Here is a 25,933-nt window from a genome sequence, read left to right as displayed (position 1 = left end):
CTCCCCAAGCCACTTATCTCATACTGCACATCCAGCACACAGACTTGTCCAGCTGTGCCATAGTACCCCTTTTCCCTCTTCACTCTCCAGGCTTTACACTGAAAGACTGTGTCATTAATGACAAAAAAAAAAAAAAAAAAAAGTAAATACCATAATGATGAAGCTCAAACAGGCAGAAAATGAAGTCACAGATTTTCTAGTAGAGCTTCTTATAGCCATTATTCCAAATGCCCGTGCATAGAAAACGGTCAACAGAGGTCACAGCCTACCCCATGGGAGGGTTATTCAGCACATTTACTCAAAGGGTCATCTATCAACTTCTAAGTTGTCCAACCATATAAATAAAATTAGGGTTTTGGCTTGTGCAGAATCATTTTCTACATTAGCTTTGATTCCCTTTTTACTATATTCTTACTCTGCCACAGACGTAATAGCACTCCCGCACCAGCACTGCTACTGCACAGCTCTGGCAGCTGTAGGATTTTGGATAGGCATTTAGAATCAAAGTCCTGTGCTTAATGGAAAGTGAGCAGAGAAGTTTCATTCAGTAGACAGCATCGTGGCCAACACTGCCCTATCTGAGCTCAGATTCAAACAGACACATACGCACGTATGATAATACAAAGCATGGGGATGTGAAAAAAGATAAGATGAAAACAGTAATGGAACCAGAGCTGGGACAGAACAGGGAAGTCCCATTTCTGACAAGTAAGCACTCTTTCTCAACAGAAAAGACAACACCAAGACAAAACTCAGGCTTTACAAAGACAGTTTTAAAACCAGAAATGCCCTTTATCTTTGGGGTAATGAAGAATGGGTAGTGAAGAAACTAAGACCCCGTGTGTTGCTTTATTCCTCCCTCAGGAGTAAAATATCTGGTCGAGCAAATAATGAAATCCAGACCTCGCTGCTCTTTCCTTTTTGAGTTATGATGTGCAATGCTGAATCTACTTGGAAGCAAACAGTGTCTCTCAGCATGAAACTATTTTCACAACTTCTTGACAATGTCATTTTGCCAGCTTCTTCTCATTTTCCACAAGAAATTGCCTACAGCTACTTGCAGCTGATGAAAACATCCTACAACACTCTTTTCCATGAAAAGCAGACCGCACCCGTCCTATCCCTTTTTATTACAAATGCAAAATACAACTTGAAAAGCATCTCTGCAGGTCTCCTCACCCAAATACCTTGAGGTCAGCACTGTGGGTTCCTACATGCTGTAACACACAGGATGAGCATAAGGACAGGCATGGTAAAGCTTCCCAAAACACGTGCAACAATATTGCTCCTACTCTCAAAGTGCTGCATCGGGGCGGGCTGCAAGCCACTTGATCCTACAGAGCGTCTCAGAACCCCAAGACTTGTCCGCCACCACATGTGACAAATCAGATAGGTGGCCTTGGGGTAGGCACAAACAGATGGAGTACAACGAGGGATCTTGCTGTCTCTAAACAATTAGAGAGGAAAGGGGAAGCATCCCCTGGTTAAGAAGCGACTAATTCCAGCCACTCCTTCCCTTAAAGTCTCCCCATAGTCTCATAAACAACATACCCCAGTGACTTCACGGCAGGGTCCAAACATAGGTGCGAGATGCCTTCTAACGCTGTCAGAAAAGCCGTCCAAACCACTCTGACAGCTGCTCTGGGCTTTTTCTCTGAAGCCAAAGCTAGAACAGACTAGTCTAATCCTGTTCAAGTGTGCCAGTCTCTACCACACACTGCATATAACCTCTAAACAACTGAACTTGCAGAGAAAGCTCCACAAAATATCTGTATCTTCAGAAGATGTTTTCCCCTGCTGGCACGAGTGGCAGCGTTACCTTCTGAATCGCACGCTCCATGCCCAACCTTGCTGCAACCTATTGCAATGTCTCAGCCTGGAAAACAGCAATTCATGACAACGACTGCAAAGGGAGAGTACACGATGAAATGACATCTCAAGACTGGAATCTAACTGCAGATCTTCCAAGCCATAAACATGATCAATTTTAAAACGGGGCGCAGATGAAGAAGCGTTTGGCTCTCAAGAAAATAACAAGTACTAGGAAGGAGCTGTTCTTGGATGCGCAGGAATAACTGCACATTTACATGCAGCAGATCTGCCATCTTTCCACTGCAAAAACCGCAGCTTCCCATCCTACGCCTGTTGGGACATCCCACTTCCTCTTACTCCTCGGGAGAGAAAGAACAAGAGCTAGAACAAAGGTATGCTCGAACGCGCAGGCCAGGCCGCTCTGTGCTGATAAGAATGAGCAAAGAGCAGACTTGTTTTCATTTTTCTCCTGGTTGGGACAAGGAAGAGGGCACCTCCTTTGCTTGTATGCCAAGTATTACAGAATTTCTGGGATCTCATCATTGAGACTTCCTCCTCTGTGCTAAGATTTACTTAAATCTTCAAAACATGCTCAAAAGGGATGTGAAGAAGGAGAAGACAGAATGGTGATATGTTTCCTGAGGATGCTAGGCTAAATTCATCTGGCAGAAATCTACATCATGTTTTTTCTTCATCGCATTCTTGCCTGACGCACTATGGTGAGATCTTGCGGACTGACTTTGGCCAACTCCGGGGTGCTCAGAGTCACTTACCATAGAGCCCCAGAAACTTGAGCCTACGGGGTGACCGTAGAAATCACTGGACGATCAGCTGCCCCAATATTCAGCCAGTATTTGGGGCCTCTACCCACCAGCACGGAGATACAGCAATAGAAAGCAGCCTCTCTAACCACAAAACCTGTTGCAACCTCATCAAAATCACCATGAGCACTGCAGTTTCACCACTCAAAAAGGTATCTCACCCAGGTCAGCTGAAGCCAACCTCAAAATGCACCTTCTAGACATTGTCATGTGCACAGCCGTCAGCGCTGCCAGCAGCCAACAGAACAGCCAACTGTTCTTCAGTGACCTGCTCTCCCACAGCTCAGCGTACGCTGCCAGCCAAGCCCCCCGACCACTGCACTCACCTCAACGGGCTCAGAAGGGATTTTCAGCTTGGATAACTTGGCTTTGGCGTTTGCCTTCAAATCTGAGATTTTCTCATACGGTTCTGTATGGTACTCCTCTGGGAGAGGTTTGAGCTCCGGGGATTCTACTGGTGCCTGATCTTGGCCATCCATTGGCCTGACATAGGCAGTTGGTTTCTGCTGCATTGCACTGGTTTTTGATGGCAAAGGTGGGGGAAAGGTCTGCGAGGAAGGCTGAGTGGTGCCAGCCAAGTTAATGGCTGAGCTGTCCCGACTTTCATTCTCCTGTGAGCCTGCCACTAGGTCCTGAGGTGATTTTGTTTGAGTGTAGGTCGGCCCATGACTTTTGCTGCTGTTCTGTGACCTGGAATTAACATGCTGGCTGGAATGTAGAGGTGACAGGGGTGCCACTGGAGTAGACAAAGATGACAGCAATGGAGAAAGCTCCAGAAGGGAGGCCTGCAGTTCATTAGCACGACCCTCACCAACAGCGCGCCTCTCGGTTCTCTTGTGGCGAGAACCTGTGTGACTTTCCTGCCCACCACGACTGTGTTCTTGACCTTGGCTCCGGCTGCTGGACAAGCTGTGACTCTTGGCGTGCAAACCTGAAGCTGGTTCTGTTCTTGATTGTGCCTTTTGGTAGTGAACGGAGTGGCTTGGAGGCGGAGGAGCTACAACCGGAGGTCCCATGTGTGGATGGCGGCTTGCATGGTGGAATGAAGATGGTGTATGGCTGGTCTTTTCAGGGAAGAACGGGCGATCAGGCTTTCCTTGAGGGATCAGAGGAGCGATGCTTTTTGGTATCCCTATGAGATTCTGATGGCACCTGGCGCTGATAAGCTCCTTGACCTCCTCGTAATTGCCCAGCATGTTCTGAATACGGCTTGACAACTCATCCTCTTTATTAGTCTGAAACAGAAGAACAGAAAGTGGGAAATTTAAAAAGCACAGAAAAAAAACAACCCCAGAGATCCCGCTCAAGACGAGACACCCTTCAGGATCTTATTTTAATTGCCACGCATCACTACAACTTCAGTTAGGCAAGCTCATTTTGTTTCTGCAGGCAGTCTCCCCAAAGAGAATCAGACCGCTCTTAGCAGGATGAGTTCTTCGTTAGAAATGCTGCAGGCCCAGCTGCAGGTCTGCGAACATCAGACCACTTCGTTTCAACCATAGCTGCAGACAGATGTGTGGCCAAGCTACGTGTGAGCACTCTGCCACAAACTTCCAGACTACAGGAGACCCCCAAATGAACCTGCCCACCCCAAAGGCCATACTGTACACTGCCACCTGCAGAGCTTTATGAACATACACTGCTGATTTAAGTGAAGCAACGGGACGTTGTTAGATTTGTTAATATCGTACTCAAGCCAACTATACTTTGTGCAGAGGCCATGGCTCTGCTCTTCTGCCCCAACCCTCTTTTCTCTTCGCCCTCCACCACACAGCCCTACCGTTACCTTGTAGGGCTCGGCAAAGAGTGGGGTGTTCTCACTGAACTTGTCTCTCTCCTGCAGCGCCTCCTGATTCCGCCTCTCTCTCTCTCGAATACGCAGCAGGTTTCTGTCCTCATTGTACAAGCTTCAGGAAAGAGAGAATAAAGGATGGTTAACATTTCATGAGTAGCACTATCAACAGACATCTTTGTGCAGAACCCTTGGTTTTCAGACAACTGTATCCATCCAGCACAGCAGCCATTCTGAAATGCACAGGGTGCTTACCGATAACAAATTGTTCACGTCAGGTATTTGCCATCTGGCATCGTAAGGTAACGTACCGCATCCAGCGTGTACCCTTCTCAGTCATTGCTACCGCTGATACCATATATCAAGAAGGACGGGGAAGGAGGAAAATATTCATCCATTTAATGGTGAAAAATGACTTGAGAAGTACTCCACAGTCCCACTCCAGTTCTTCTCTTGGGGAAAACGAAGTTTCAGAGTCTGAACTTTGCTGACTTCAGAAACAAGCCTGTTTCTCTTTACTTTAAATGGACATTTGGAAAGCAGCTTACTTGGGAAACCCTTTAGTTGCATTTAAAGCCATCACATAGCCATATTTAAAGAGAAGGTCTCAGGAATTTGGAAAATACCAGGCAAAAACCCTTCCTGAACCACAAATGCACAGTCCTCACTCCATCAGCCCTACATCAAAACAGCAATAAAGCTGTCTCGTATGTACAGCGGGACGACTTCATGGAAAACCAGACACTGTAAGCTAATGCTCCTCTGTGAAATATTACTGCAAAACAAGGAAATCCATTGCTCAGATATTTCTGGACATTTAGAAAGAAAAATCATGCCCGTGTAGTGTGTGGACGCAGGTATTTCAGCCCTCCTTCACCACTGTGCAGCCTACTGCATGCATGCAGATCCTCCGCTACTTTTAGACTGGCTCTGAAGCATCCCAGTGTGGAAGGGAAGAGCCACGTCTCGCCCACGAGCAATGCCTTCTCAGCTATCCCACACACACAACCACCCACTGAAGGTTTAACTTGCCCTAGAGGAGCAGAGGTTCTGCTCTAAGAGTTAGCCAAGAGGTCTGACAACTGCACAGGGGTATTCTTGACTCCATGCAAATCTGGAAAAGGATGCTGCCTGGTGGCAAATTTCCATACATGGAACTGCAGCAAGGATGTACTTGTGCCACTAAGGCAGAAAAACATATTCAGGGGTCAGACGACACACATTTAAAATAGTTTCCAACTTTTGCTAGTGCTGAATGGTTTCCAAACATAGCAAACCAGAAGTTTCCATGTACTATGCTTCCAATTACTAGGTAATCCACTTCTGAAAACAATGCAAGAAATTAAAATAATAAAAAGGAACCACAGATCACTGATTTGGTAAATATACTCAACCCTTCTGTTAAAAACAATATGCAAGAGAAACATTTCCTCTGTGCATCTGATGTCATCTTGCATGTGAAAAATGTCCTATTTATAAGCAGTTTGTTGGTCAGCTGCCCTGTGTGCGCGCGCTGGGAAACCTCTGTCCACCCAGATGTGAGAGATATCAACTGCAGAATAAAAGAATTAGGGCAAATTAGACGAAATATTGGCTGCATCCACTCCTTGAAACCGTGTGTATGTGAGAGAGTTCTTAAATGAATGCATTTCATGTTGACAATATTTTCTAAACATTTCTGAGTTATCTGGAAAATTTTTACTGAATGAAACATCATTTTCCAACCATTCCAGGAAGTAAAAAGTGATTCCGTAAATATCCTTTATATAACTCTAAAAAAAATTCCCTTCAGAGCAAGCATGAAAAAGCCCTGAAACATGTTTTTAACTGCTAAGAAGTTGGCTGTTAGCACAAAGCAATCCCCTGACACTTCCCTTGTACACAGCTGTGAGATTACAGCCCCATTTCAGGAACACTGATGTCAACCATAGGATAAACTTGTTACTAGATGAGTGAGATTTAACGTGGACCAGATCCTCTTCCCCCCCACAAGCCCTGTCGCATTTCCCAGGTGGCTGCACAAGCCAACAAAAGCAGAGCAGGGTGGCTGCCCTTGGTGGCAGCCCTCACTTCTTTTCCTGTCTCCTTGCCCTACAGTCATCCCTTTCCCTGAGCAGACTACACAGCTCCCTTGCAAGCAGCTCTCCTGACCCCTGTTTGGGCTCATTTCCTCCCTCACTGTGACCACGTGCTGGGCTCCAGCTCTGCTCCCAGCCTTGACTTCTGCCTGCCAAAGCCAGCACCAAGTATATATCTGAGGCTAACAGCACCATTCAGTTCAGCGCCAAAGCTACAACGGGAGCATGCACGTAGAGCCAACTCCTCATGGTGACCCCGAGTCCTCCCCCACCCCAGCCACACAAGTGGCAAGAAACAGGAGACAGCATGCAGCTAAAATTAACTCTTCCTCCTGGTGATCCCAGGAGACAGCATTTGCTACTACAAACAAACCCAAGAGTGTTTACACACAACGCACGTTTGCTTATTCTGGTCACATGCCACATACTTTTTTTTTTTTCATCACACACACCTCTTAGGGAAAGCACATGACACACCTTTCGGACATAGTCCCATCTCAGGCTGCAAATGACTTTCTAAAACACATTTCTCCACCACTTCCTTTGGTATCAGTTGTTTGCCTGGTCAAGTTTTCCCCTGGCAGTGCTTAGGCCGTTGTTTCCATTGCTCCGTGGGCAGGAAGACATGCAAGAAATTAGCGGACACAAAGGGGATCTACTTTTTGCAATGTGACAGAGTAAAAAGAGCAAAGCTCCTTCCCCTCCTTCATGTCTTCGGATACACATATGCATTTTGGCCTGCATGGCACTGACAACACCTCAGGCTGCCCTATAGCTATTTCTGTCTTGATGCACACCGTGGATACCAAGCGCTTGGTTCTTTGCAATACAACTGCTGCACTAAATATACATCCTTGTTTTTGTTTGTTTTCTCCCAAGTGCTTATTAAATTACTGACAGTGTTGGCTGAAGTACAGTACTCACAGATACTGTGCTAGCTTTCCCCAACACCGATTTTGCTAATGCAATTCGCAGATTGTTGAGGCACGCTTCAGATCCAGGCCTCCCGCGGGTGAACTGCTGAGCTGGCATAGCTCTGTGCTGAAGCGTGAGATCACAAGTAATGAAAGCAGTTTAAAATACTCATCTAAACAACACAGAAGGACAAAAGCAGCAGACAAACCATCTGTTAAATCTCATTTTATCTCCCCAGGTGAGAAATGGTTTGCTTCTTTCGGTGAGGATGGGGAAGATGAAGGCAAGCCTCTTGGAGAACGCTGTCACGACCAAAGGAGTAACTTCCCTTCTCCCAGCCGACCCACTCCCGACCATCACAACCACCTCAGTTACCTTCAGATATCCCTTTATAGCCTGCCTTGTTGTTTAGCAAGGCTTTCGCAGCAGGACCCAAGAGCTGAGATCTGACGTGGCTCACTCTGGCGGTGCCCCCACTGCAAGGTGCTCAGGGCTTGCAGAGCCTCCAGCTGATGTGGGGAGCTGGGACCAGGGGAAGGATGTCCACGATGTGACCTGTGCTCTCCCTGTGTATGATAAACCCATACAGAATTTGACTCTGTATCAGCAGTTTTTGTTAATGCTTGCTGGGTAAGAAGGGCAGGAGCAGTAACCTAGCCAGATGACCCTTCTTCCAGAAAAAAACACCCAAGATCACACCACTATCAACAGTAAGCCAAGACTGAAAAGCACCTGGGGTGATCCACAAACATCAGCACAAGTATGTGTGTATTTTGCTGGCTGGAAGAGCACTGAGGTTATGAATCGCTTCTCAGCTCGAAGCTGAGAAGCCACCAAGTGGAAATTCTGACCGGGAGGCTTCACCTTTTGGTCACTTGTCCCAGCTTGCAGAGCAGGTGGGTGAGCCAAAGCCCACTGAAATAGGCAAAAATATTCTTATCGACTTCAACAGACCGCGTGCTGGGCATCGAGTGAGCATTCTTCAGTCATGCAAAACAGGCCTGACCTTGGGCACAGATGAGCAACGCAGAAGGAAGGCGTGTCGTCATTTGGACGCTACGCAGCAGCTCACAGGGCTCAGCTCTGGTGCCTTTCCAAAAAAGAAAACAACAAACCCGAAAAACTTAAACATTTAGGGTTTGAGCTGCTAAACGTTAAATGTAAACCAAAGCAATAGTGCCACAGTAGTGCGCACACCACAGGACTGCATTTTGTCCACTTTACCAGAAGCTGTCTCAGCAGTAACATCACAACTATTAAGATAAAGCAGGCCGTGTGCGTGCACATACATACAGGAGCAAAAACTGACTGGAATGGAGGCAAGAGGAACATCAGTCTGAGATTTTGAGACCACAGAGGGGGGGGAACACCCTGGGGGCTGTTTGTGTTTGTCCTACTGGGACAATGCCTGCTGTCAACACGGAAAGATCAGGGCTCTGATTTTACACTGTGTCCTGTCACAAATGTCTCACAAGCTCTCAGCTTAGAGCAAGAGAAGCAGAAAACTCGCAGGCAGTTTAACAGCAGCAGTAAGAAGGATCCAAGCCACGTATTATGACCTTGCAAATTGTTTTCTAAAGCACTGCGTCCATGTGGATTACGGATATCCTTCTATTTCTAGGCTGGCAAGCATCCAAATTCAGAGCCATCGAGCTGTTTTCCTCACAGGTCCTGACTACATCCAAACAAAAGGAAAACCCTACACAGTCCAAACTTGCATCTCCTGCAACCGTAATATTTACAGAGAGACAGAGCTATCTTTGCTCTGTGTATCCCAGCGCTGAACACTAAGCATCTTACGTGCTGCTTGCTGCAGAAGCAGCAGCTGTAACACGTCTAAGGACCTCCTCTTTCCCTGAACCCTCCTTGACCCGCAGCCCGCTTCCCAGCAATAAATTCTTTTTCAAGAGTGTGTGAAGAGAAGAGGAGGAGGGACCGAGGGGGTGGAGGGATGCTGCGTTCCTGCCCTGGAGCCAACTCCAGCAGGTCTGAAAGGAGACCGACATGCCGACTCCGGCAGATACAGGCACTCTCCCACGGATGGGCTGGCAGGCACGGCTTGGCGGGTTGCCCTACTCCCCCCGGCACTTCATGGCTGGGCAGCTGACCACCCATCCATCACCTCGGGAGGTCACCCGCTCCATTTTGTGCTCAAGGAGCCCCCCATCCACGCTCATCCTTGCTTTCCAAAAGCTATCAGACCGGCTTTCGTTCAGAATTTTCCTTCCACTTCAGAGCACAGAAGGGGACACATTTTCAAAAGCAGAAAGGGGATAAAAATCTCATCGTGCAGTTGAGAGAACCTACCCTAAGTTTGCTTTAAAAGCAAGCCCTTAAGCTAACTGAAGACAAAAGCTGAAACTCCTGTTAATTCACGTATTTTACATCGTAAGTGTCAGGTTTCTGTGCACACCACCTCACAGTGAGGGCTTTTGTTTGGAACAACTTTTGTTGCATTACACTAGGTGGCATTCTGAATTCAGACCACGGGTATCCGCGTTCTGCTGAAATCTCCATGCTTTTTAACACGAGCCTGCAGTCATCCGAACGCCAGCATCTGTGTTTCAGTCAACCATTAACCTGACCAGCTGGGGTATGCCCCCACACTGACAGCACCATCCAGGCTCGGGTCGGTAATGCGAGCCATGAAGAGAGCAGCATGCTCTGAGACCATTCTCACAGACATCGCAGTCTTTGCCACGGTTTCAGATGCTGGCACGTGGCTATCTAGCCCATGATGCCATTTTCAAAAAATAGACGGCTGTGAAAGGAAAGTCTGTCTCTGCTCCTGACCTGCATGTTCTCTGTATGAAAACAGAAGTCAAATAAAAATCTGCTTTAGTTTTAATTGCAGTAAGATCTGCTGCTGGCTCCCAAAAGGAATTACTCCAGCAGCAGGGAAGGGGGTGGAGAAAGGCTAAAAGCAAACACAAACAGCGCTCACTTCCTTCTGAACACACACAAGCTCTTCCTCCAGAACATTAAAAGGGAACATTTCCTTTTAGTACAACTGCAGGAAATCACAGATTTATTAATGCCATTTTGTCATTAAAACAGATTCTCTTTTATCACGAGAAGCTGCTGATCAACATTTCTCAGGGCTGAGGGACACGTTCCTGCCTCATTTGGAAAGCAACTCAGATCAGGCTTGGCTCTCGCACCGCAGTGCCCAAGCAGCTCGCCTTACAACGTGGCTGTGAGACAGGCAGATCAAAGACAGACATTAAAGCTAATAGCAAACACCATCAAACGAGCCTCGTCCCAACCTTTCCTTCCTTTCCTTGCTGGAAAGGCTGCCTCATATCATTAAACACTACTTCACTGAACATACACAGTTTGAACAGAAACAGACGATAGAAGCAAGCATATGGCAGAGGCGCAACAGATGGTACAGTTAGTCAATTATTTTCTGCATCGTCATCACAGACCAGCTTCGGTGCATGCTTTCCAGAAAACACGTCTTCACACTGGAGAAATAAGAGGTGGAACTTGGATTTCAAGCACTGGCTCCCCTCCTCCTTCAGCTCGCCACGTGTGTGCAGCCCTGTTTGCTACCTGCGTGACAGCAGCGTTACACCTCCCGGCCCACCTGCAGGCCCACCATGCCTGCAGGAAAACTGCTGGCTCTGAACTACAACAGCCTTCCCAGGTAACCCAGCAAGTCAGAGAACAGTTGGGGTCTTCTAACAGAGGGCAGGGAATCACCAGTTTGGTTAAGGAGAAGTTAAGTTGGCTTTTTCCAGAAAAAAAAAAAATCATTTTTACTTAAGTAACGTCAAACATCTCCACACTGCCTCTCCTGTGGTAATCTTTGGGTTCAAACTCCTGCTTGTTTCCTATTGCTGTCGCCAAGTTTAAAAATACATTAATTACTCAGTCATTAAAAGGTTTTTGCTTCCTTTTGGCATCAGTAGGCCTTGATTCACCCAGCAGCTCCCAGGAGTAAGCCCAAGTGTCTGCTGAGAGGAGCTGAGCCCTTGCAGTGCCCGGTGACTTGAGCAGCAATCGGGAGCTCGCCTCCTGTGACGTTCTTCACAAAGGACAAACCCTTCACAGAATTGGGCCTACAGCCCCAAACGCCCACAGCTGCCCATGGCTCAGCCTCCACAGACACACCACTCACCCTACAAACAGAAACACGTGCTGAGGGCCAGCCTCACTTAACAGCTGTCTACAGCAGCAGCCTAAAAAATCTGCAAAGACATGACAATTATTTCATACGGTCTCCACTTTGTCAACTTCAGTAAGAGCACTTAACTACGTTGTAGTCAAAGCACCTCAGCAAACCAAAAGAGGCAGTCTCTCTGCCCAGGATGCCCCAGAAATCAAGTCTCCAAAGAAACCCAGGCTTGTACCCTCTCCCCGGTTGGCTGACGTTAATAGAATGCTGTCAGGAAAGGCGTTAATTACAAGTTATGCAGGGAACACGAAAGTTGTCATTCTCCATCTAAATGCAAATATACCGGGAGGGCTTCTATGAAGGTGTGGATGCGTGAAGAGTAATTACAAGGAGAGCAGCCTAGGCGGCGGAACAATGATGAATTTAAGGCTTTGTTTGATCTGGAAGTGGCAGGCACAGGAGGAAATGTGAAAAATTTAAATCACCGGGTAGAAGCAATGAAAAATCCTGACCACTTTGTCTCTTAGAGACGAGCGCTCTGTATACAGCAGCCTAATTCATCAGGCACACGTCTCAGGATTTCCCCAAGCCAAGTATGTGGTCCGACCACCTTTCAGCCCCAAAGGCACTTATGTCTCTTCGGGTAGTTGAGGAAAGGAGAGGAAACTGTGAGCAGGCAAGAGGAGCCAGTGTCTCTTGTCACTTCATCGACAAGGATCAAAAGATTAGCCTACTCAGGACACAGATGAGCACACAAATCACTGGGGTTACTCTGCAGTGGGCAAAACTGAGTTGGCAGTTGGGCAGAACTTCGCTCTCCCTACCGAAGCTGGAGACTTCGGCCTGCCACTAAGGTGATTACAGCCGAGCAAACCTTATCACACCAACACAAGTGCTCCAGAGGCGCTGCCACTGCATGCTCTCAGAGAGCAGACCAACCTGGGCTAAGTTTCGATGGTATTTCTGGAGGCATGTGCCTAGCTTGCTCTGACAGCACCTTACATCCTGGCTGTGAGAACCTGCCCCTCGGAGAAATGGCAATCCTCGCTGCGCGGATCCTGCTCGGCCAGGGAGGGGACCCTGAGTCACCAACCATCAGCCCCATACTGGTCTGCAAAGAGTCCTTAAGAAATTACCACACTGACAGAGAAGACATTAACCCTGCACAGGTATTTACATCACGCCTCCCTAGATCAAAGGCTGCTGCAAGTAAATACAAGGCCTTGGCATTATCAACCAACACGCAGGGTGGGGTGCAGCCTTTCCGCCAGAATGTAAACTTAGGCTCTGCTCAGAAGTTGAGCTCCGAGAGAAAACATTGACTGTCAAAGCACAGGAAAATCAGATTTCAAAGACCAGCCTCTCCATTCCTCTCACTGCCCTCACAGCCATCGTGCTCTTATTTCGCTTTCTTTTGCCACTTGTCTTATTTCAAGCGGCCAGACATCGACTTACCATTTCTGAGCCCTTTTTTCAGACACTGCTTCAGCACGCAGGCTCATAAGCTATTTGGAAAGGACTTTTGGGAAGACCCCCTGCATAGCGTTCGTTAAGCACCATCCATCACCACAGTGACTGCAGAATCGCCTTCGACTTTTCTTCTGTCACTCTCCATCTTCCTTCCGGACGTGCCTGGGTGTCACCCCGCAGGATCTCAGGCCCAATTCTGACAAGTCTCACTTGTTATCTTCCTGACGGCTCCTCTACACTGAGGCCAGCTCCTACCTCGGAAGTTTATTTTTCCATCAGAACAGCCACGCTGCAAGACACTTGCTGCGGCTCTGCACCAACAGCCTCGAGCACCTGCCTTCACGCCGCCATCTCCAAATGCCTCCACACGACAAAGCAAGCATCAGCAGCATTTCGTCTTCCTTCTGAACACCCACAGGTCCACCAGCGACGAACAAGAAGTGAGCTGCCTGCCTACACGCAGCTCAGGGCAGCTGAATTGAACCAAGCAGGCAACGTGGCTTCGAGGACAGGAGCACATCCCACCTTTTCACTGACAGAACTGACAGTCTTAAGAGTCTTGGGAATTGCTGGGCACAGACCTGCTGTAGTAACTCACCACTCTGCTTATACTACGCTGCTTTAGGAACTCTTTTGGATTGCTTAAGAAGGACGCAGTTTCTGACTTTAAATGCACAAGCAGGAAAAAAAAAAACATTCCTAAAACAAACTTATTCAATTTACTAAGGAGTGTTTACTTGGTGGATAGCTTTAAACCCTTCAGTTCATCTCCAGTCTCTCCTCCCACCCTGAGAAGCATGATTTCTGAGTTTATGTTGTACAACACTTTTTTTTTTTTAAATAGAAGAAACTCTGGCTAGCGTAACTTATTATTCTAAGTCACCAAACACAAAACAAAGCAATACTTTTTCCAGCAGAGCATCATACAACAATCAGCACACAAGAATTCAATTTCTTCTTCAAGAGAGTTCCATGAAGAACACATACAAGAAAAAGAATGTCTTTAAACTGAAAATTCAGTCCATTTTTGCATTTAATATAGTGCCCAGAGAGACTCACTTCTGATCAAACACTGTACAATGTACAGGCAACAGCTTCTCAGATAAAAAGCTACACCCCAGTAGCAAGCTCTCCCTGGTTAGGAACAATAGATTATCAGCAGCTATGGAATTTACGCCCATGAATCACCCTTACCACAAAAATGGCTATTCCTGTTTAGCTTTCTGTTTATGTTTTTACCTACCAAGTGCCATGCAGGCTAGGGGAGTAACCTTACCAGCACGTATACCTGCCAAGTGCTTCCCTGCCTCCCTGATGCAGCAGAGCTCCCCATCTAAGAACTGGGACATATTTGCAGATCAACGCCCAGACGTCCACCAAATAGAGGATAAGAAAAAAAAAGTCATTACAAAGCCCTTGGCAAATGTCATGCACTCCTCTGTAGAACTAATGCAAAAATGACATGAGGAAAAAATAAGGAAACGAGAAGAAAAACACAGGGAGAAATAAATCACTGAATTTTCTTCAGTTGTCTTATTTTTTCCCAGTGATTTTTTCATGTTAGATCTTGAGAAACCTGACCAAAAAAATAAACTGTCAATGTGGAAGGGAGACATTAACGACATACTCTCATTTTGATTTCCTCAAATGATGAGGAGGAAGACAGAGAGTTGAAAAACCCTCTTTTATGTAAGCCGCGGTCGCTCTCCAGGGCTAATGGGGGCTGGTCTTGTTCCTCACAGCCAAAGCATTACAACACAACCTTGATGCGAAGAAACTTGAGGAGGAAGCGACCTATCTCACTAAGGAAAGTGTATGCTTAACTCACCACAGATGTATGACAGCACACCAGGGGTGCAGAAAGGCTAATGTCACAGTACACAGCCTTCTGAAAAAGTAACCTGTTTTCCAATGTACGTAACTTAAACGTGCCACCCAAAGCCTGAATGTATTTTACCTATGGCAGTGAATAGAAATCCTCCTGCAGCTTTTACGCCAGCTGTTCCATGTGTAAACCCACCCAGAACACAAGAGCAGGGTATATGTTTACCCCAATTTCCCATTCTCAGGATTTAACAGCTGAAGGTGGTCATACAGTCTCCCATCAACAAAATCTACCTCGCGTTATTCCCAGTCTGCCACAGGGCAAGCGCAGGCACAGCGGCAGTAGGGTAACAAACCACTGCACACAGCCGCTGGGCAGGAACTGTTTCAGAGGCACTTACCCTGGCCCTACAGCACCAGGAGCTTGTTGCAAGGGAGTTTTCCACTTGATGGGAAATGGGGGAAAAGCACTCTGCAACTGCTATGTGCTAGGGATGCGTACAGGAGATCAGATGTGGCTGTGTCAGGATGGCACGGCAGCCATTTGCTTGGAGAAAGGAACGGTCAGGCAGTAGGACACAGAAAAGGACCAACAGGACAAGCTGCAGCACGGGCACCTGTTCAAGAGCCAAGTCTCCTCCACCAGCGCTGCAGTACCTGGATCAACTCCCACTGCTCAGGAACTGACTCAGCTGCAGTATCACCCACTCCCACAGTGTTTCTTCCTCTTGATTAGCTGCATCCCACTCATAATGAAAACAATTAAGTCAGCCCAAGAGACATAAATAAACCCAGATCAAGTGTTAGCTTACAAACCGCAGCTTCTGAAAACGACGAGACTGAAGTGAAATACGTGGAGGAACGCCGAAACACAAGTTAGGTCAAGCACAGCAAGATCCTCCAGCACTGCAATTCAGCACGCACCGCTGCAGCTGTGCCATGATCTCTGTGCCAAATCTTGCTGTTACGGCTCTGAAAGTCAGTTATATGAGTAGAGGAATGCAGCGGCTACCACGTGGCAAGCAGCAAGCCTCTTTGGCAGGGACGGGCTCTTGCCGCGTGAAATCTTCTCTCACCATAGCCACCTGCCTCGGTACTCCTGCTCTCAACAGAAATGCAGCAGCTCTGGGGAACTGCTCTAGGCTTGCCTGGGAAGAGAAATAAAACCTCCATTCTGTTCCATTTACGTGGGAACTATCCTGCCTGTCGATTTGCATTGAAATACTGCGTGAAGTAGCATTTGTTGTTGTTCTGTACAATCAATTCATTGGTAACATGCTTAAAGACAGCAAGAGAACCAGGCATTTGCTGCAGAGAACTACCAAGAGATGAACAAAATCATGAAATCAGGCTTCTGTTCCCTTACAACAGGTTCCAGAAGTCTTTCACAGGCAAATCTGAGATTATGTGGAAAAAGCTGCAGCAAAGTTGCACTGGTGCAGAAAGAACTTAATAGTCAAGGGATCGAGTAAAACATATTTTTGCCTTTTAAGTATCAATTTCTCAGACCCATTTCACAGAATCACAGAATTGCAGGGGTTGGAAGGGACCTCAAGAGATCATTGGGTCCAAACCCCCAAATTTCATTCATTTGTTCACACAATCACAAGATTTTGATTCCCACACACCCATTTTCATTTTACTGATCATAAGAAAGGAACTGTGATTACTTAGAACTACTGTTTTCTTCAGACCAACTGTCCTAACATCGTGTTCCTGACCTCGCACAGAAGTACTCGGTAAAGCAAAGCCCAGTGGTCCCCCAACACACTTGCTCTTTCCTAGGGGGCCCCACAAAAATGGGGAGCTTTTCCAACAACTGTCGTGGTAAAAAGCACTGAAAAAAAAAAAGCAGGTTACAAAAAAAAAATCCAGATATCAACATATCAAAAAAAAAAAGATGTTTAATTATCCACCTGAAATGACTTTGAACAGCAAATCAAGGATTCATGTCTTGCAATCTATTATTCTACCTCAGTTCATCCAGCATACAGCAATGCTTATCGCAGGTGCAAGAAGTCAAATGCAATACATTTTCTACTTTAAGGCTACATTAAAATTATTCAAGCAGATGTGCTCTTTGTTCACAGATTTTATAGAACTGGCTCCTTAAATCCTCTTAAAAAAAAAAAAAAAAAACACAAAACGTTGCTCTCCACTGCACCAAAGAAGTCTAACAAGATATATGTTGTTGGGTAAAAAAACAAAACCCTGCAATGTTTACTGAGCAGCTGCTTTGTGTGCCTGCATTTTAAATCTCTTGTTGAACAGCATCCTCACCCTACAGCCACCGCCTCTGCATGTCCAGCTGAGTGAGCACGCTGCTGGGTTTCTGCAGAGCCTGCTACCAGCCGACCTTGTGCAGTTTGCGCCAAGCAGCTCATGAGTCCACCAGGACCCGAGTGCTACGCGGTCCGTCCATGGGTGCCCCATCACGGCCACGCTGCCAGCCAGTGCCCCATGTCCTCATTTCACGTGTCATTTCAAATGACACCTCATTTCAGTGTCAGCTGCACTGCCTGCACCACCATGTGCCTGCAGACCGCCGGTTTTGGCACTAGCAAAATCAAGGAATATTAAAGGCTTAAATTCTTCCATACTTCCATAGAAACAGGCAGCAAACAACTCATGCAACAAATGACAAGGTTTCCTATTCCCCTGAGCTTTCCCTTTATATAACAGCACCTACCAAGTAACAGGTTGAACAAGTCTTATCTGCATAGCAAGGACTAAGTAGGAACGGAAAGAGATTAGCACTGTTTGCAGAAGAAGCCTGCTTATATGCTCAAAAGCCTATTTAAAAAAATCTTTCCTGCACTCTCTGCCAGGTTACAGGTATTCCACAAGTATTTCCTAATTTTTCCATCCACACACAGAACCGTCTGCACATTTTCCCATGGTTTGTCGCTTTTGTTTGATGTTATAAAGAGGTTTCAAACTGCATTTGAACCCTCACTCTGATGTCTCTATAACAAAGCGGCTCATTGTCATTCAGAAGGGCTTGGAAAGCATTCAAACCATGCAACGGCAATAATCCGCGACAGGGCGCATTAGGCAGGTACTGAAGCATGCCTAATGCACGTTGCAAAGCATATGTCCCTCCAAAACACATGCGGAGGTGCTTCGCCTTTCCTTTCTGCTGCTTGCTAAAAATACACGCACGCGGTGCATTTTGCAGTGGCTACAACCATCAGCAACTTGGGCGGGCACGCACGTGCTTCCCGGAGAGCCCAGCTGCAACACAGGATGTCCCAAACGCGCAAAGAAAGGCTCGGGCAACCGAGGGGCTCCTGCCAGCATGTGGAGCCAGCACACGGATCGTCCATGGTACGCAGCGGAAAAGGCAGCGCTGGCAGGAACCAGCAAGGCCGCTTCCAAAATGTTTACCCTGCGTGGGGATTCGCTGATAACCCTGCTCTGCTTGGGAGAGCACGCAGCTGTACAACCAACACACTGCCAGACCAATACTGAGCTGCTCTGCTTTCGCCTGCTGCTGCTGAACCTAGGTGAGATACCCCAAAGATTGACACGGCGTCTGTAAGGCCTGATGGGCCTTGGGAGGTTTACAGCAGTACCCAGAAATCCTAAAGCCAACGTGCCTGCAAACGCCTCCCCTCTGCGGCTGGAAAGCCACGCGCTGCTTTTTGTGAACCACGTAGCAGCCACAGCCATGATTTTTGCAGGGAGGCTGAGGGACAATGCATTTTCCAGCTGAAATGGCAAACTTCTGCACAGCAGGAGTCATCTGCCAGCAACTGGGCAATCTGCTGATGAATACTTTTTTGGGGTTGCCTCAGGACAGCGCAGGCATGTGTATCTTGCCACTATTAATTAATTGCTCTTTGTGTATTTATCCCCATATAATTTAGGTGTCCCACACAGCAACTACATCAAACGAGGCAATTTCTGCCTCCAAAAGCACTTATATTGTCCATTTACTTGCAATGCTTAGCTTGATGCTCGGACTGGCAATAAATTATCCTTCTTAAGTGTTTAGCCTATTTCTATTAATATTCTTCCTTCCCCACCACCCTCCTGCGAGTACAGTAACCACGGGGGGTGGATCGACATCGACAGCACTGCAATTAAGAGATTACTCTGTGGGGTTTTGTATTTCTGCCTGGTTTCATGTTCCCGTTAAAAGCACTTGGTTAAACAACTGAGCAACTGAAGGCAACGTAACCACGGGAGCCTCGCCAGCAGATCCCGGTAAAGCAGCCCCAGAAGGGCAGGCAGTGCCCGAGCGGGAACAGAGACGGGCTCCCAAAATCAGGGAAAGGACAGCGAGCATGACTGCAAAGGGGCCAGCTTGGAGGAAGTGTGGGAGGAGCTTACCGCCGGCCGGGAATCTGGGTCAGAGTCAAGAGCCGCTGGCTGGACACCTACATGCAGGACAGGAGGGTTTCCATGCAGACGCAGCAGCTTTGGTCGTGTCGAGAAAGAAACTGCAGGTTACTGCTGGAAGCCCCCGCTTTGTCACCTGCAAAACTTCAGCCCTGAGACACCATCGATACAGTGAAGCCCTTGCCAAGTACCAAGGCTGTGACAAATGAGAAAGATGCTCTTCCTCCTGCTCAGCTTGGCAGGAAGCTCACGGAGCGAACAGACAGATCAGCTGCAACTCCTGCAAATGCAAATCAGAGAGGAAGCTCAACTTCAGCTGAATAAAAATTGGCCTATCTCAGCCATCACAACATATGGTCACATCACATGAACTTTGCTTGCCTTTCTCAAGGAAAGCAAAACCTGACAGCCAACTGGTAAATGGCAACTAGTCAACATCCTTGTTAATTACGTTACAGCTCTTCTATTGTATTGGCTTCAACACCCTCTCTATCATTCTGTTTCCAGTTTGAACTCTCTAAGGGACTGGGATCTTTCCAAGCCCATTCTGAACTGCTGTCCTTCTGTCTGCAGAAACCACCACCACCAAAGGAAGTCACATCTGCTCAGACGATAACAGCGGTAATTTCATGCCAAACCTGCAACCACGGCTGGCAAATTACACCAAGGTGCCGTAGGATCTCACAGGAGAAGCTCCATGAGGCACACGCAGCCTTCTGTCCATTCAGGACTTCTTCCAGGGGCAGGTCGCTTCCCTGATAAAACCTCTGGAGCCTCTGCCCATTCGACGATTTTCACGGCAGTAGCCCATGGCCTCTTCCAGTCCCCATCCTCTATGGCGCGGTGGCAAGAGGCAGCTTCAAAAGGAGAAGTGAATCAACACCGCCTCTCCCTGGGGTTCGTCGTCCTCAGACCTCCCACATGCCTTTTCCAGCCAGGCTTATTCATCGCCCTGAGCAGGAGGCTTTTTGCTCTCCCAGGGTCTCAGCAGATGCCCTGCATTAAGCACCACGTCAAATTTCCAAAGAAGCTTTAAAATCCTTCTGCGTATGCTGCCAGGGATTCTTCCTCATCCCCGGCTTGTGCCTGCCACTGTTATACGCGGTGTGGCAAGCCTCGCCAACAGCCTCTCCCCAGACTACAACACCTCCAGCACTGGCTAACCCCCAAAATAACCCAAGCCACATCCAGCCCAGTCATCCGTGGAAAGCTAGGCGTTTTCAAGAAAATACAGGCTGATCGTGAAGACTCGCAGTAACTCTTTGCCTTTTTTTTTTCATTGTTTTTCAAACAGAATTTCCCTAAATCCTCTGCACATACTCTCTACAGAAGTCTGTATCTTCTCCATGTTACTCAGTGGTTCAGCTGTTACAATTACTAAACACACCACCAGAGACACAAACGTTTTTGCACTACAGATGTGGTACGTGTAAGTATTTCTAAAAGCACCTGAAAAAATGGGCAGGAGGAAGGAACAGAATCACTATTGCTTCTTTTGCCTATTCTACCTAAAACCTTGCTTTTATCCAACTTCACCTCAGAAAAACTACTGGAATCCTTTCTGGCCAGTATTTTGGTCTAAAACACCTTTTTTTTTTCTTTTTTTTTTTTTTTTTCCCAACTTAACACTTCTTTGCTTTATAAAATATGACATTTGCAAGAACCAACACAACAGAAGAAGAACAGGAATAGAGGAAACGGTGAGACTAACAGCCTTCCCCTCTCCCACATCACTTCTCTGTCATGCACACACAGAGAAGTCACTCCTCAGTTTAAAGCTATGAATCAGGAGCCCTTTTTGAGCACCTGCTTACACAGATGCAGACACAATAAACATCCTCCACATTTCACTTTCTAGCTCCAGGTCAAGAATTGCTGTTGCGCATACATTCAAGCAGGGCTCTTCACCGGAATGCTTTCTGGAACTGGACTTGAGAGCTGAAAGGCAACGAGGAAATCAGATCGTGATCGTAAAAGTAGTCAACTGCCTTACAACACACAGGCTAAGCCTTTCAAAAGAAGGGGACAGCTCAGCTGGCCACAAGTTGGACCTGAGCACGAGTGACGGTGATGGAATTTGGAGCAGAAGCCATGCATCGCTTCCACCCAGAGGCTGCTGCATGCTGGGAAGACGTGAGATGCTTGTCCTTGCTCACCGAGGGGAAAGAGAAGAGGAATGGGTGAAAGAACCATTCAAGGACTTTCTAAGAAAAGTGCATCACTTAACTGAAGACCTTTTAAAAGCACCATATTAACCCCAGTGACTGCTGCCGGCGTCTCAGCCCTCCGAGCCTGTTTCACACGTGTTGAGGGACTCCTCTAGAGGAAGGAAAGAAACACTGAACAAACCTAAACAAATCATTATTTGCTTGGCAGATTACTATACATAAATGGTCTTTAAAGTTGTTACACTCAAGTAAACATAGCTTATATCAATTATCATCTGTAAATTTCCATTGTTAAGCTGGGAGAGGGGTGGATGGCACACTTTCAAAGGAAGCCATTTTAAAAAAAGGAAACCATTACCTTGGTATTTAATACATGCACAAAGGAACAGGCACATAAAGAAATTATTTTCCTGATATTTCCCCCACCCAGAAGTTGTTTATTTCTTCATCTGGCCCATGATCGACATCTCTCACCCACCAAGGTCACAGCGGGAAAGGAAAGGACCAGAGGAAGACGTGAAACGGTCGATAGCACAGAAACCCCTCAAAAGAAAAGCAAAAGATAGGCTCAGGACATGGAAAGAAGAGAGATCTCTTCACACCACCATCTTCTATACGACATTTCTATCTGACTTTTTGAAGGGGGTGGGGGAATATGTTACATTACTTTTGAGTTTTATGTTTGCAATAGCTGAAAATGACTTTTTCTCCCCTTTGCCCCTGTTATGGCTAGCACAAGTAATTGTTGCCAAACCTGAAAGCCCCAAGAACAAGCACTCTGAAGAGAGCTGGGTGGACACAGGGCCACGTGCACCATCCTCACCTGAGACACCAAGTGATCCATGCGTGTTGCTACCAAGCGAAGTACAGCACAGAGACAAATCCAGCTCTTAGGGCAAGGACTGAGACATAAGATCCTGTCTCTGAAAGGTCTGAATGTCAAATTATTGTTCATTAGATTCAAGAAACAATCCAGATCGTGTCTGGCTTTGCATGCATTACAGGATAGGTTTGTTTTGGTTTTGTTTGTTTTAATAAAATAGCACTTGGGAACAGATTTTAATCAATTGCTAAGCTTCCACAATAAATTCAAATAGTGGAACAACATCAACACACACCAATACAGCTGCCAACAACCAGCCTGAGGTGGGTTTGGTTGCAATTATCAGATTGTGTGGCAATTACAATCTGTTTGCATTTATTTAAAAATCACAGAATGAAGGTTCTGGCTGTGAAAAGCAGTGCTAGACTGTATCAGATGTCTGAGCTGTAAGGGAAAGAACAGCAACGGGCTCCCTGCCCATCCATTCCACATGTCCCTCCAAAAACCTATGGGAAAGGGATGCGTAGTTAGGGAAACCCATCTACCACAGGGCCGCTAGCTCGACTGACTTGGAAGGAAAACACACCTTCCAAATCATCAGGAACCAGACCGATTCATGTATTTTGACAGGGCTTGGGAGCGCTTGAGCGGCGCTGCTCAGCGACGTGCCAACGTAGTAGGGGTGGAAACGCCAGGTCGGGGCTGTCATGTTGTGAGTCACTCAAAGGCCGAGCTCATCCTATTTACCCATCGAGGGCTTCAAACTGGCCTAGAAGGAGGAGAGGACTAAAAAATGGAAGAAAACTTCAGGGCAGCTTCAGAGGGGAAATCTAGGTTCTGCTGGAAACCAAGCTGTTAGCATCATTTTTTCTTCTCCTTTCCTAAGTCAAACTCATCATCTCAGACAGACCGGGCTGCCTCGCACACACAATGTCATGTAACTGCACAGAACGCCTCTGGCTAAAACACGTTTCTAGCACGGTTTACTCCTGCACAAGAAGCTGCAGGTTGTAGATGGCTACTCAGAACCAATCCTTCAGCACACCACTGTACTCAGAGGGGCTCATTTTATGAGATGAGTTTACCTGAGCCAGTAACTCTTCCTTTAGCCATTGTTACTAATGGCTCCCTGTTAGGCTGTGGAACTGCTCAGTACAAACACTTGTATCCTGCTAAGACAAACTAGAAAGCGAAGCTCTTTTTCCCCTTAAATAGAACTTACTGAATATGTTAAAAATATATTTTTTTCATAGGTAACTTATGGAAAAAAAATCTCCAGCATCTGTTACAACTAGAGGGCCCAACTCCTACAGCACTATTAGCATCATCTATGCTCTCCTTCAGCTCTTGTACTTGCAAATCCTTGATTACATTACACCATCTAACTGACAAACTCTGCCTTTTCCCAGCAGGGAAGAATTTCAGCTAGCTCCTCCAAACATCACATCATTTTTATCCCAATAGCTTGAGAACACTGAAAAATCCTGTACCGGAAGAACAAAAGACATAGAGCTATTCCTTTATCAGCATGTGCTTTAACAGAGAAGGCTGGGATTTTTGGAACAAATCATAGAGAATAATGCGTGAAAGCTCCGTGGAACTAATTGACCCGAAGTATTTTTTCAAAGGCGAAACATTTGAGTTGCCGCATTTTTCCATGTCAGCCAGTTTAGGAAGTTTTTTGGTCTGTTATTTTTAATGCCTCGATGTATGAGTCAACTGATTTTCATGCAGAATGGCATGGAAAAAACGTCTCTGAATACCACATCTCATTATTGTCGTGCCTCTGAAAGGAGACAAGACTTTCTCAAAGAAAAGAACACAAATCTAACTGTTTTTCTTTCCCTCCAGAATTTGGGCAGTTCAACAGAATTTTCCTAGTCTCTTAGACCAGCAGCTTTCTTTGGGCCCGTGGTCCATCGCACAGAACCAGGCATTTACTCCTAGGAGGTTCACAAAGCCAGCTAAGCAAAGCAAGCCTATTATTAGTTTGCTGAAATCAGCTGTGTACAATGGACAGGGGGTTGCAAACAGATAAACACGATAAACGGTGTTCTCAAACCTCAGCATAACGATCGCGTTCCCCTTAAATATTAAAAGGGCATCTTTGGTCTGCAGGAAGTTATGGAACATTGTCTCTTAAATCAAGGATCTGTGAAACTAAAAAACCATCACTTTAAACATTTCACAGACACAGCATTTAAACAAACTGAAAATCACAAGCTTTCAACATAAATGTGCATAAAGCATAGTCATAGATGGGGGAAAAAAAACAGCATATAGACTTGACATGCTTTTGAGAATTGGCACCGACTGAGCTTTAAAACCAGCCGGTTGCTCCTGCAGGAGAAGCACTGCCTGGTGCACTGTCATGTGAGAACCTCAGCCGGCCAACGGTTCAGCTCAAAATCACAGGAGACGAGGCACAAAGTCTCCAGTATCATCACCACTTTGCCTTGTTTCCCCCCAGACAGGTACCACTACCAAAGTGTATTTCTTGTTTCCAACTACGCTGCAGTAGCAAGGAAAATCTACTTTTCCCGAGAGAGGCATAGAGCATGTGCCCAGTGATGTGTGTCCAAGGCACCTTCACCTCTGCATCTGTAGAAACCACGGGGGTTTTAGCGCTTTTAAGATAGGCAGCTCCAGGAGCTCAGCGATACGGTGGAGCTGACGCTCAGCGCTGGCCAGCAGTTATCTCACCTCTGCAGCCTATTTCTTTGCCTGTACTTCCAGCTCGCCAGCCAAACTCCTCCTGGTAAACACACAGACACAGGCACTGGTGGCTCTGAGCAAGCCCAGCTCCCTGCCCCAAACAAATGTGTTCCTAGACCGACGACAGCCTGTTCTCGGCCCAGCCCTCAAAGCTGGGTGTTTTCTCCACATCAGCCTGCTGGGGAGAGAGGAGCCTTGAGCAAGAGCTGCAGAGCAGTCATGAGGGAGAGTTTCTCAGCCGTACTTGCAAAGATGGATTAGCTCTGTAATACATTTGTTAAATACAATCTCACACACTACAGAAGCGCACAAATACTGAGAGCAATTTCTTACCAGGTGTCTCGAACTCTTTGAAGATGTAAAAACCCCTTTACCACTACACATTTTAATAATTCCTTGCAAGTTCAGATGCTAACAGCTGTCAGTATTTCAAACTGCAATGCCTGTAACTCAGCTCAGGAAAGGAGGAAAAAAAAGACTTGCCTTTCAGAGGAGGCACCCGCACTCACATACCTCGCATACACACACCAGCTGCTAAACACTACTGTGCCACAAAGGTGCTGCTCCTATGTTGATGAACAAATACATCAATTACTGCTTATAGATTACACCGTAAATGGTATTCTGAGCAAAAAGGTATATATATATATATACACACACACACACGTATATATATATATCTCTCAAACACTACCATACACTTCTCACTTTGCTCTTCTTAAAAAAAAAAAAAAAACACAACAAAAAACCAGCATCTGCTGTACTCTTCCTGTTTAGGTTGTGGGGAGGATTTTTTTTTTCCTTTAACAAGTACACAAACGAAACCCACACTTCAGGTTGTTGTTTTTTTTTTTGTTGTTTTTTTTTTTTTAAACAGTTCTGAGAATGAGTTTTACTGTTGTCACAGAGGTTAACCATTAACCATTTGCTTGTTGACCTCTCTCTAAAAACTAAAGCAGGGGCATTGCTTTCTCTTAACCTGACGGGTAATGCTGCAGAACAACACTGGAACTTCCCACCACTGTTAAAACAAACATTTAGTACAATGAAA

The 25,933-nt window shown here is 46.4% G+C and overlaps 1 protein-coding gene across 10 annotated transcripts in view; it reads right to left on the bottom strand.

The window, feature by feature from the left end:
• The window catches only part of AFF1 (ALF transcription elongation factor 1), a 75,759-nt gene that overhangs the window by 45,086 nt on the left and 4,740 nt on the right, over nucleotides 1-25,933 (bottom strand). For 9 of the 10 annotated variants that reach the window (XM_035547254.2, XM_035547269.1, XM_035547278.1 and 6 more), the window contains exons 2-3: nucleotides 4,420-4,540; nucleotides 2,960-3,868 (exon numbers count right to left, since the gene is read on the bottom strand). In XM_035547254.2, coding sequence (XP_035403147.1) covers nucleotides 2,960-3,868; nucleotides 4,420-4,540 — 1,030 coding nt within the window. Of the gene's footprint in view, nucleotides 1-2,959; nucleotides 3,869-4,419; nucleotides 4,541-21,398; nucleotides 21,418-25,933 lie in introns of those variants that run through there. The other variant, XM_050710484.1, reaches the window with a different exon arrangement.

Source organism: Cygnus atratus, chromosome 4 (genome assembly GCF_013377495.2).
Source record: "Cygnus atratus isolate AKBS03 ecotype Queensland, Australia chromosome 4, CAtr_DNAZoo_HiC_assembly, whole genome shotgun sequence".
Taxonomy (NCBI): Eukaryota; Metazoa; Chordata; class Aves; order Anseriformes; family Anatidae; genus Cygnus; species Cygnus atratus.
The sequence above is the reverse complement of the archived record's forward strand: the minus strand, read 5'-3'. Positions and strand labels throughout refer to the sequence as shown.